This window comes from Podarcis melisellensis, assembly GCF_964234715.1.
Source record: "Podarcis melisellensis genome assembly, chromosome: 3".
NCBI classification, from domain to species: domain Eukaryota; kingdom Metazoa; phylum Chordata; class Lepidosauria; order Squamata; family Lacertidae; genus Podarcis; species Podarcis melisellensis.
In genome coordinates, this window is record NC_138530.1 from 39,683,199 (window position 1) to 39,696,139 (window position 12,941).

General features: G+C 40.1%; 1 protein-coding gene across 13 annotated transcripts in view; it reads right to left on the reverse strand.

Annotated features, from left to right (window-relative positions):
* The window catches only part of LTBP1 (latent transforming growth factor beta binding protein 1), a 187,018-nt gene that overhangs the window by 84,878 nt on the left and 89,199 nt on the right, over positions 1 to 12,941 (reverse strand). For all 13 annotated transcript variants that reach the window (XM_081905343.1, XM_081905338.1, XM_081905346.1 and 10 more), the window contains 2 exons: positions 12,574 to 12,676; positions 9,808 to 9,879 (listed from right to left, as the gene is read on the reverse strand). In XM_081905343.1, the coding sequence (XP_081761469.1) occupies positions 9,808 to 9,879; positions 12,574 to 12,676 (175 nt within the window). The remainder of the gene's footprint in view (positions 1 to 9,807; positions 9,880 to 12,573; positions 12,677 to 12,941) is intronic.

Here is a 12,941-nt window from a genome sequence, read left to right on the forward strand (position 1 = left end):
GGAAACCACTCAGAAAATGGGTGCAATATTGCCATGCAAAAGGATTGATAAACAATGTGGACCCAAGTATTATTACTAATCTCTTCCAGTACAGTAGATGAGGAACATCAGAGTTTGGAGGGGTATTGCAGACATACATTGCAGATATGTAACTTAATGGTAAGTGGCTTGCCTAAGACCAGATGGTAGTGAAATTTCAACTGTCAATTTTGCAGTTAACAGTTCGGCATCTTTTCCAACGTTTCACCAGCATTTATTTATTTTTGCTGTTGATACTTCCTATGTCCACAGACAATAGACTTTGCAATATGAGATGCTTTTAACAGTCTACTTAAGCTACTAATTTTCAAAGCTGGATAACCCATTTTCTTCTTCTGGTGTGCATTACATTTACAAATATAAATTTACCCGGAGCCTGATAGTTAGTTCCAAAGCATGAGGTTGAGGGATGGTAGAATGAGATACATCAAAGACTTGGCAATGCAATTCTTTTGATGGTCTGGAAAGAAACAGATTCAGAAGTGCTTTCAAGGACAGCAATTTCCCCAATCGTAGGAAGGAATACAGCATATATTTCTAGCCCTGCATTTGGATCATTAAACAGTGGGTGGTCTCTAATAAAATACACCCACACAATGGGAAAAATCCTGACCATAGCGGGATATTGTTCTTTGAAGCAGCAACTTAGGCATGCCTGTGTCACACATTACAAAGGGAGGCAATTCATTGTGCATCTGCAATTCATTGTGCATGGTTATTCACTTGGAATGCACACTCCCCAACCACAGGAACAGGTTTTGTTTTTTGTTTTGATTTTTGCAGGTAAGCATCAGAATTGCGCCAATGCATTAACTACCTCAACAGAAAACAGAATCAGAACACATGGAAGAGCTGAGCTACCATATGCAGAATTATGAGAACAAGATATTTTCCAACATCTTTTCAAAAGTAGACAGATCTCTGAAATTCTGAACTCCCACGAAGAGGAAAAGACAGTGTAAATACCGCTAGGAAAGATTGAAGTATGCTGATTCAACACTTCGAACTGGAAGTAGGAGCGAGGCAAAAGTAACAGCTATTCTTGTTTTCCAGAGAGTGGGCTACCACAAACTACAGGAAGGATATGTTTCAATGTGCCTGCATGTTCCCAAACATCACTGACATACTATGTAGGACTCTATTAGGTCAGAGCAAAGATCCACTCAATCTAGCATTCTTTATCTCTCACAGTATCAAGCCAGATGCCCTCTGGAAAGACACAAGCAGGGTTTTATGGAGATTTCAAGCACCCCCAAATAAAATAAATGTTTCCATATAACATGGAAGTTCCTTTTTTTGTTATTAGCAACTAATAGCAATTCACAAATTTAGCATACTTCATGAGTATGCTAAATTTTCACATTGTATCCTTTTTATTATCCACCTACTTCTCCAAATAAAAGCTCCCCCTTCTGTCAGCACAATTCAAAAGACAATACAGTACAGTGCTCCGGTGGTGCGGCGGCAGTGGGAGGCCCCATTAGCTAAAGTGGTGCTTCAGGTTAAGAACAGTTTCAGGTTAAGAACGGACCTCTGGAACGAATTAAGTACTTAACCCGAGGTACCACTGTAATAGGAAACTGAAATCTCCAAGGAGTGCCAGAGGAAAACCATTTTGGTGTCCAGCAACGGAACACTGTGAATCTCATGGGAATGCTTGGAGCCTGCCAAGTCCGCATGTTATCTTGGCACCTGAACTGAAAATCACTAGCTTAGCTGGGCCTTGCTGGCATGCTCGAGTTCCTGACTGAGAAAGTAACCAAGGTCTTAACCCAGGCAGGGGGAGAAGGAGAAAGAAGAATTTAAAATATGAGACTGGAAGATGAAACAAACACATCTGCTTATCTGTTGCCTGCTTGCTTTATTATTAAGATGATGGAACTTTTAACAGAGATGGAATATGAAAGATTGCTTCATCCTCTATATATCCAAGGAGAGGACAACCTGAATACCATCCTATCAGGAGGTCCATTTTGAACAATCTCATTGCGTTTTGGGCAGGTGCCTTCTCTATCCTCTCCTTCTCTATTCTCCCCCAGCTCCTTCTCATTCTCCTTTCATACTCAACTAGCACCTTATTCTCACCTTCCTTCCCACAAACTACCACTTTCTCTCATCCCTACTCTCTGGTCCTTTTACATTCATTTATTTTTCCAATAACAGTTTTCCTCTTATGTCTTTCTTTTCCTTGTTTGTTTGTTTGTTTGTTTATTATATAATAGAGTATTAACCTTTCATCTCACTTTCAAATTTTATTCAACACCTCCTATGGCACTTTCCCTTCAGAAAGAAAGCTTCCTTCCTTCCCCTTCAGAAAGAAAGCTTCCTTCCTTCTCTTCCCACCCCCTAAAATTATCTGTTTCCCAGAAACTTTTACTCATTGAGCAAATAGTTGGTGGTACTGCCATTGGTTCAGTCAAAAGGGGCGGAGCAAGCAAGTAAGGAGGCACTGGCCAGGCTATGGAACTGAGACCCACCTGAAAGCACTCAAAGGATTTGTGGGTGTTGTCCACTGTTTTGAGAAACAATGGTCTGTATAATGATCTTTATTTTTAGAGCCCTTCTGCTTGATATAATGGCTCTCATTAGCCCTGTGAATTTGGAGGGCAGTGATGCTGCTCGAAAGGCTATCATTCAGGTAGGAGATGTCAGCATCTGATAACAACCTTCTCAGGAGCAACTAAGAACATAAATATCTACCTGGTTGCCATATCATTTATACTGTCATCTGGGGGGTGGGGACAGTTATTCCTGCAGTGGGAGAGCTGGGAAGCAGGGCTCTTCCACTGGCTGCATCAATCCTCCTCTCTCTCAGCTGCTACCTAGGGGCAGCGACTCCATCAGACTGCCTCAGTGGGAGAGCTAGGAACCAGGGCTCATTGCACCAATTTGCTGGAGGCCCAGCTCCATCAGGCATCTCCTGCCCCTGAATTGTGCCAACTGGCATGACAGTTTATAAATGAGGCATGAATTTTGATTTTCCTCTTTCCTCCCTCCCTTTTCCTTTTGTGTGAGGGTTTTTTTAGAATGCAAGTTTCCATGTAGGGATTGTCTTGATTGATTGTATGCAAACTGCTCTGTAGCCTCTTTGGCTGAACAGCAGAGTACAAGTGCCATTAATAAATAAGTTAAGTATCAATTTAAAAATTTAGTCTTCTTTAGGCATGTTGGATAGCAGACAATAAAACACTGGTGCTGTCTGCTGCTCATGGATAGTTGTGTTGGTGGCAGTATAATTTAACAAGTTTTTAGCAAGTGTGCATTAGATGTGGTTTCTTGGTGGGTCCATCAGGAAGCTGTTGTACTGATTATTGAGTCGTGTATTATGAAATGCTATCTAAACACCAAACGAAGCACCCACAAATTAATAACAAACCTTAAATGCCTTCTTGGGGGGGGGGTGAGATGCACATTTTAGAATGATCACTGCTTCAATACTTTAGGCAAAGAGCCCATTGCATACTAATTTCACCCTGTGGTTAGGCGACCACCTACCTAACAACATGTCCGGCCACCCGCAGTCCTGTCCAGCTGTGTAAATTATACTGAAATCAACCTGTCAAGGCAGCTGGAAATGGAATCTGGATGAGATGAAGGTTGTGTTAAAAATAGCTTAACAGCTCTTAAGCTTTATTTCTTCTGCCTGTCTTTATCAAATGAAGCCACAAAGTAAGGTTGCTATTTAAAAAAACAGTTTGAAGGCGGGAGGGTCTGGGTATAACTTTGATAGGCAATAATTTAGGTAGGTGTTAATGTTACTACAGTGGCTGCTCTTAGGACAGTACTGTGTATAGGGAAACTTTGGAAATGCTCCCTCTGATTAAAAGGACACCAACCAATAGGTACTTATAATTCAAATCCAATCTAAATCTTTCTGGTGGTATAGTGTAATGGCTACAGAGCTGGACTTATACCAGGGCCCCCCAGGTTCACATCACAAATCAGCTTTGACACGCCACTGATGCACTTTGGGCCAGTCACCATCCTTACAACAACCCATCTCTCAAGGGTTATGAGGATAAAATGAGTGGGAATTATGTATGCTGCCCTGCTTGGATGTCAAGTGTTACAAGTTCAGATCAATTCTGAGTTACAAGGTCAAAAGAATCTGTATGGCAAATAAAATACCAGTTATGTGGTCTTAAATAAAACATAGCATTAATTTGGCATTACCATTTATACCTTGATTTTCCTCACAATGGTTGTATAAGATAGTCATTTCTGCAGATGAAGAACTGATACAGAGAGAAGAAATGTGCTCAAGGCCACCTACTGAATTTATAATTCAAGTGAGCCACCAAGATAACAAACCTGAAGCACATTTGCTGCTCTTCGTGGGAAGTTTTATATTTTTAAAGAAACTGAGGAAGAAAGATGGAAACCAGAATGTTCAATAAGGAGAATAATATACGGACTTAACCGGTTGCAAAAACTGGCTGATGGTTATTTACACCATAGTCCTAGCAGCATATACTGCTACCATATCCATCTGCCTGGCCTACCAGGCCTCAAAGCCTATAATATGCAGCAGTGGCTTACGAGGGTTGGGTGGCGGCAGTATCCTCATTCCCAAGAGTGCAGTGCCAGTGCTGCTAGCAGGTCTTGAACCTGCAGCATGAAAGATGTCAGGCAGAAGATTCAGCCTAAAATGTATTATCCAGGTTCAAGCAATAGAGGAAACTACAGGGTAATAAGCCAGGCCAGCTGAGCAGCTTTCCAGATAATAAGCCACAGCAGATCACTCAGTAAGACCTAATCTCTAAGAAATAGCACTAGGTCAGATTTGCTCTGTAGCTATCCTGGCAATTTTTTTTCAAGGGTGAGTGCAGAACTCCCATAATTCGTTAATCATGTGAGCAAAAAAGGAGATACTGAGAGACCTGATTCTCTTCACCTCTGGCTTACCTTCACTTCATTACAAGCAGCTTTACCCTGCTCTCAGGACCCCGCCCTCTGAATTGGCAGGAGCTGGGTCTGACACTACCATCATAACATTTCTACGATTCCAGCATACTGTGATGATACGCTAGGTCAAATCAGAACTGTGCCATTCACACTTATACAGGGACAAAATGCAGGGTTTCACAAACTTGAGGTGAAGATCAATTACTTCTGTCTAAGCTACATAGCTCACTGAGTGCAGCAGTTCCACACACAAAAAAGTATGTGGCACCTTGAAGCCTAAACAAATGCATTGTTCTGTTTTTGCTGCAATATCCTAATATGGCTATCTCTCTGGAAAGTGACACTAAGAGTAAAATGAGACAGATACTACTTTAGCCAATAGGAAGTGCTTCAAAGGATGATACAGTATGGGGAAACACATTAAATTCCATGCATCATATATGAAGGTAAGCAAAATTGTCCTGTTATTCTACAAACAATTATTGTTTTTAATGCTATCAAAAATAAAAATAAAAATGGGAGAGTGTTGGGGAGAGACAATAAACTGAGCACCACTTCACAGTACCTTTTCATGCAGTAATTGCTTTATCATTAGATTAACACAAATCCACAGGAAAAGTTCCATTATCCTATTTAAATGTAGGTTCTGAGCAGGACTTTTGCTCCATTTTGTAAACTAGCTTTTGTGAATGTTCAGCCTTGAAGTTATGTTCAAATAAATTTCTCTGGAAATCTCACATAAACTTAAGTCAATTATTTGCATTGGAATTGGCTTAGCCTTTTTCTGTTTAGGATGAGACTTGAATGGCAATACACAAGAAGTGTATTTCAAATCCCTTTAATAAAACTTGGGCACAAAGAACTACCCCACCCTTGTAACTATAGTTTCAAATAACATATGCAAAATAAATGATGTGCATGGGACTACAGAAAATTAAAATTTTAGTTGGCTACACCCAGCCACAATATCCCACTGTAACAGACACTGATTACACTGTCTACCATAATGAGTTATATAATTTGGCATCTCTTTATTACTTAACCTCTACTAAATAAAAGCAAGCTACTATTGTATATAATAATTTATCTTACACATTTCAGGCTTATCATATATCTAAATTTACTATTTTACAGCTTTGTTTTGCTTATGATAGATTGGTACTTAAGATTTTATTGTTATTTTATTATTATTACAAGCAGCTTTGGGGAATTTTAAATGTATGAATGAACAAAGTTTACAAATAAGCTGTCTTATTATAATTACTTTAGCAGGTCAGTTACAAAGATACAAAATCTAACAGGACAGATTCAGCTAAGAAATAGCATACACTAAAATGAGCTTGTGAATTAAAATTCTTTCTTTCTTTCTGGCCTACATACCCAGATAAGTATGCATTTCTCTAATGCAAGAAAAAAATATTTTGCCACGTTTCATTTTCAGTTCTCAGTATAAGGACATAAAAGGAAAATGATTCTGTCTTTGTTCATCCCTACAGTTATAAGTTGCCAAATGTTTGCCAGAGGATTTGGCAACATGGTGAGATAAAAAACTATTTTCATCACATTATTTTTTTGGGGAAATGCTGGCTTAATTTTTTATTGATGTGGAATGGCGGTTAATGACACTAAACCAAAGCAAAACTAAAACTATTAAAGTGGGAAATGAAACTTCTTTCTGTATCTTCCACATTTAAAGGGGAACAAATTATGCTCAACAAAACTCTTATTCTGTCTAGGATCTGGAAGCTGCATTCAAAAATGATGCAAGATCAGATCAGAAGAATCTTTACTGTATTTGCATCAGCAACTAGTCATAGCAATAAAATAAAATACAATGTACTGAAGATAGAGGTAAAAGCTTAACTATACAAAATACATTCTAGAGGCTGATATAAGTATTTTCTACAATGTTCTACAATGTTCAGTTCAAGGCATATGTTCGGTACAGTCTTTTGAAAGAGGCTGCTGTGGCTTAACTACAACTAACAGAAGAACCATACAAACTATTACAAAATGGATCTCAAATACTGGTCCTTTAACACAATTGTTCTTACTCCCCTCCCCCCAATGGAGACTCAGAGATGGATTTTTGTTCCTGTATAAGATTGACTGGATGGTTGCACCATGATATGAGGATCAAGTAAGTAATGCTTCCTGAGTGTCTGACTATGGCCCAGCAATCAAAAGCATCACACACACCTCCCACTTCCTTCTCCTCATTTGAGCATCCCCCTCCTTAGTTTCAATCTCAGTGCAAACTGTGGTTAGAATTAAATCTGTACTGATATTACTGCTATCCACTGTGATACTAAGCCACAGTTTGCAAAGCCATGCCTAACTATCACTGCAAACATGATAACTCTACCATCAATATGTATTATTTCTGCATGGGATAGTCACTTCCCTACACCCACATCGTAAAGAATAAAAAAGAATGTTATTTGTGTTTAGTAACCATGCACAAGTCATCTGTTCAGAATTTCTGACTTTTTAGAAAACTGTTTTATCACAGGATAGTATTCAGTGCTTGTCTTACTCAGAGTATACCTACTGAAATTAATGGACATGACTACTTTTGATTCATTTTAGCAGGTTCTAGTCAACTAACTTTTACTCAGAGCGGACAAACTGAAATCCATCTCATATGTGGTCACCCTTTGTAATGAATTAAACCATATTCACAAAGCAAGTTTCTCTCTTCCATAATACAAACTAATCATTCCCACCTAATTGCCAAGTGCATCTACTTTGAGTACGGCTAATGTTGACTGTCACTCAAATATAAGCTGGTTTGGGGGGAGGGAGAGAAAAGAGTAGTTTTCCTACTAAAACCACCTCCATCCAGGTACTTTTCCAGTTCTCAAGTGTACACATTTTTAAGAGAGTGTTCTATTGGCAAAATGCTTTCTTCCTGAAAATGAAAAGCCAAGCCTTTCACCAGCTGTTCTTTTAATTCAGCTTCTCTTTTCCGTTAATAAAAACATATCAAAATGCATTTCCCCCTTCCTTTTCAGTATTAAAAAAGGCAGAAAAATACAGTGCAATTCCCCTAAAATATTGTTAACCCACTCCTTAATACCACCGATATACGTTGTGCCCAGATATTAGAAGCTGCATGTAATGCTCTGATCAATATGTATGCATTTATTATTTACAATACATATATGCTGCCCTTCATCCCATATGGATTTCAAAATATGAAGTCTAATATACGCATGTTCATTTGGGTTTCACAGCAGCTTAGGATTTACCTGTGCATGTATAAGCAAAACTTTTATTCAACTGAAAGACAATTGTTACATCGCTGAAGGAAGAGAGAAATCTTGGTTAGATAACCTAAGATGTCCTACTAAACTGTTAAAACTTAATCTGCAAACAGACGGTTCTTTGTTGTTCATAACACACATCAGTAAGAGATTTGTTTCATTGCATTAGTTCACTGAAATGAAAGGAAATAATCAGGAGGTGGTTGTTAATCATGCTGCTACCACATATGGTTTGTAAACGGAGAAGGCTTTTGATTGAAGAAACATTAGAGCAATTAGATGTTTAGAGAAGTCTCCAAGATGGGGAGTTAGATGTTCTGCAGGAGAGAAGAAAGCATTCTTTTCCTTCAGCTGCCCTGAATATGATAGTAGCTGTCTGGTGGCAGGATGGCCATGGAATTGCTTTGAAAATACAGTACCTAAAATATTTGCTCTGAAAGAGATTTATCCATTCTAGAAATTTAGCGCCAGCTTCGCTATTGAAACTCAAATGGTCAAACCACTTCGTTGTCTCTGAGCTTTCTTTTGTAATGTGTGATTCTGTTTGATGTATTTTATAACATAGGAAACAGTAGTTTCAAATTTTGATTGGGGGTAGGTATTTGTATCAACCTAGCAGTTCGAAAGCACCTCCGGGTGCAAGTAGATAAATAGGGACCGCTTACCAGCGGGAAGGTAAACGGCGTTTCCGTGTGCAGCTCTGGCTCGCCAGAGCAGCGATGTCACGCTGGCCACGTGACCCGGAAGTGTCTCCGGACAGCGCTGGCCCCTGGCCTCTTAAGTGAGATGGGCGCACAACCCCAGAGTCTGTCAAGACTGGCCCGTACGGGCAGGGGTACCTTTACCTTTACCTTTATTTGTATCATATGACCTGACTATTAACACCTTCCATTATTTCCAATTCCAGGGTCTATTCAAAGAGCTGGTCATTACCTTTAAACCACTAATGGTTTAAGACTAGAACACCCAATGGGCCATGTCCCCCTGCAATATTCTGAAACCACCAGCACCATAAGCACAGTTAGTAGTTACTCAGAGGTACACAGAAGTGGGCCGTCTCCATAGGGGCAATCCGACTCTGGAATTTTCTTACAAAGCAGATCTACTTTCTGATGGTATTCCATCATGAGATAAAACTAATTTAATTCTGGCTTGTGTGAATTCCTAAACTCACTACATATTTTTTCTTAATGTGTGTCAGTGATTTTAATTATGTTGACTTTAAGTTGACTTGGTGTTGTTACTGGGAATGGACAGGCGGGCTATAAATATTTCCAACAATAAATGCAAATGATGAGCCATATAAGTCTTGAGTGATTTCATTTATCAAACAGGCAATATTTTCTACTTAATTACAACTAACACGACTACCCCACCTCCTGCAAATGAAACTGACTTAACAGATTTATTCATAGTATGCATTTAAGTAAATTGAGAAATGCACACAATTTATTTTAGCTCAACAGAATTATTCAAAACCATGGGTGGGGAACCCGTGGCCCTCCAGATGTTGGGATACAACGATCGGCTGTTGAACTACATCTGTAGAGCCACAGAACCCCATTCCTGCTCAAAACAAATGCTGAAAACATCTTACCTTGACAAAAAGTAGCATTAATTCTTTTGTAACCTTGTGGACAATCCACCACTTGGCTATATCCAGGGTAAGCTAAATTTGAAGATTAAAAAAAAAAGAGGAAATTACCAAGTGATACAATCCTCCAAACCAGAGTCTACAAGGTCAGGAAAGTGCCATGAGTTCACATGCTCCCCCTTCTTTGTCTGCTCTCATACACACTGAGTCCTTCCTCTACGCTGTTCTAAGCCTTGCTTGCCATGATATCTAAATCAGGTGACTATGGTTAAGGCTAAGTTGCAAAACTAGGTTTGCAACCATATTTAAAACCATTGTTGAGGCATTCCATGCCAAATCAACCAAATCTAGCCCATAAAGATTACATCATGCTGTTGAAATTTTGAAGAGCCATGGTACATGTTGAAATGTATGCCCACAACCCATATATACAGTGGTACCTCTGGTTACTAACTTAATTTGTTCCGGAGGTCCGTTCTTAACCTGAAACCGTTCTTAACCTAAGGTACCACTTTAGCCAATAGGGCCTCCCGCTGCCACTGCACAGCCGCCATGCAATTTCTGTTCTCATCCTGAGGTAAAGTTCTTAACCCGAGGTACTATTTCCAGGTTTGCAGAGTCTGTAACCCAAAGTGTTTGTAACCCAAGGTGTTTGTAACCTGAGGTACCACTGTACGTGTATGAGAAAGAGAGTGAGAGAAAGGTTTACAAGGGCAGGGCCACCATCTCTCTGAAAACTTGTGCAAGGTCACATGTCCCATAAAGTGTGCGTTCATTCTATCTGCCATAGAATGAGATGCATTCTACCTATCTTTATCTTTAAGGGTTCATTTTGAAGTCCATGATCTCTTTTTAAAAAGTAGTGTGCTGTATGCCAAAAGTAGCTGAATTAGAGCAGAGAACAATGGCCCAACATTTATAATGTTTACACACACCCCAGTTATTTCTGCACTCATTTGCTTGGATCTTATGGACCACAGGTACACTGCAACATTTTTTATTGCAGCACTCTCTATTTAAAACTCTTTTTAGAAGTCTACTTCCACATATCCACACTCCAATCTGCTCTTAACATACTTTGGCTTGTAGGGATCATTTGAAGAACTATTGCAGTCTGAGGCAGAATGTGGGGTTAAACAACTTTATTGTTTAAAGTACTCCGGGGTTTGCTGTCGCAGAAGGAAAGGATCCATGCACTGGGCAGCCCAACTACTGACCCAATATCTCCCTCCAGCCCACCTGCTGAAATCCGAAGTTGGAAAGGTTCCACCATGGTGTGGGCCAGACAGTTGGGTACAACAGCAAAGTTGGTTTGTGGTACCTGCTCCCCTCAAGCTATGGCTGAGGTCTTAGCATGCCTCATCCAAGACCCCTTATGGAGATCCGCTATGGGTACTGCCCAATGACAAAGTTGTGATGAATGTGGGCATTACAAAAAATGACATATCAAGGTAGCCACTAGCACTGACCAATTTGAGCCATGGATAAATGTCTTTATGGCTCTTTCAATCAGTAGCCAATATCCATCCAGATAAAGATTCAATCTTACAAAGTGAGAGAAGGAGAATCAGCTCGCGGTGTGAACATGGGTGCAGCTGTGGCCCAGGGTTTCCTCTGCAGACCAGTACAAAGCAGTCTTCAACCTGGTTCACACCCAGGTCCTGCCCCTGCTGCTGAATGGGCCCTAGGGCCAGCTCAAGCCTGAACTGTGGCATCATCACTTTGCAGGGAACAATCTGTCCCCCCTCTGCCAGCCATGCAGGAAGTGCAACACCACCCACCACAGAGAGGCTGCAAACCTGCGTTTTCATACTTTGCAGCATCAAAATGCATTAAATAATGATGCTGATCATCACTTAGTACAACATGCACAGTTCAGTCCCATAGAGAAGAGAAGAAGGTCTCAAAGCGGCTAACATTCTCCTTTCCCTTCCTCCCCCACAACAAACACTCTGTGAGGTGAGTGGGGCTGAGAGACTTCAGAGAAGTGTGACTGACCCAAGGTCACCCAGCAGCTGCATGTGGAGGAGCGGAAACGCGAACCCGGTTCCCCAGATTACGAGACTACCGCTCTTAACCACTACACCACACTGGCTCTCATATTTTATATTGGCATTATAAAAATATGTCAATCTCATGTCAAGGTCATGAAGCTCAAAACCATAAAAGATTCCAAGGAAAGTCGTTTTTCATCCAACATGATTACAGTCTGACAAATAATACAACTTTAGTAAAGGAAAACGTCAAAATGTCATGGGAATAAGGCGACCCTGAATCAGCATCCTGTGAATGAGTCAACTACCAGGCAAGGATACCAGCTTAATGTCAAAAGTGTTAACAGCTTACTCAGTTTCCTCTTAGTGCTTATCTGGGATCTATGAAATGAGTGCATTTGCTCGTCTTCATAGGAAATTAGTAAGCACATTAATGTTTTTTTTCTTTTTTTGCAAATTGACAAAGGAGATTTAGACTGAAGCCAAATAAAAGAAGCAGAAAATCTCTTTTGTTAGCCATTGCATTATGAGTGAACATACTTCTATGATTCTGAGTACCACAATAATTACTTAAATGGGTACTGTTTCTGTTCCTACCATTGCCAAACACTAATTGCCTTCCTGAAAAACAATAGCAGCGTACAGCGCTATTTTTTAAAACTCAAAGCTTTACTCATACCCTTATGTCCCTATGCTGAAAAGGACATACATATGCTGACATATGCACATTATAGTGCAGAACGGTAAGATGAAAACAAATCTGAAAAACACTTACCTGGTTTCTTTGGACATTTTTGGCATTTGTTAAAGCCCCAGGAAGTACCCACAGTCCCACAGCAATCTTCTTGCTTTGAGAGACCAGGGAGTGCTTTACCACACTAGGAAAAACAAGTTGAGAAACCTCGGGTTAGTGCTGCTGAAAAATAAAACATATCTAGAATGCTGCTGCTTTAAAATCACCATGACATAATTTCACCCGAGTGCAGAGCAGCCAGCACTAGTCCTTAAGTTACATCACAGCTTAGGCACAGTTACTGATAGCACTTTATTTGTCCTAGCCTTCAAAGAACTACTTCTCCATCACTTGGTCCTATGCTGCCACCATAAAGTTTTTAAGCTGAAACCATAAGGGTCTCTAGGCCT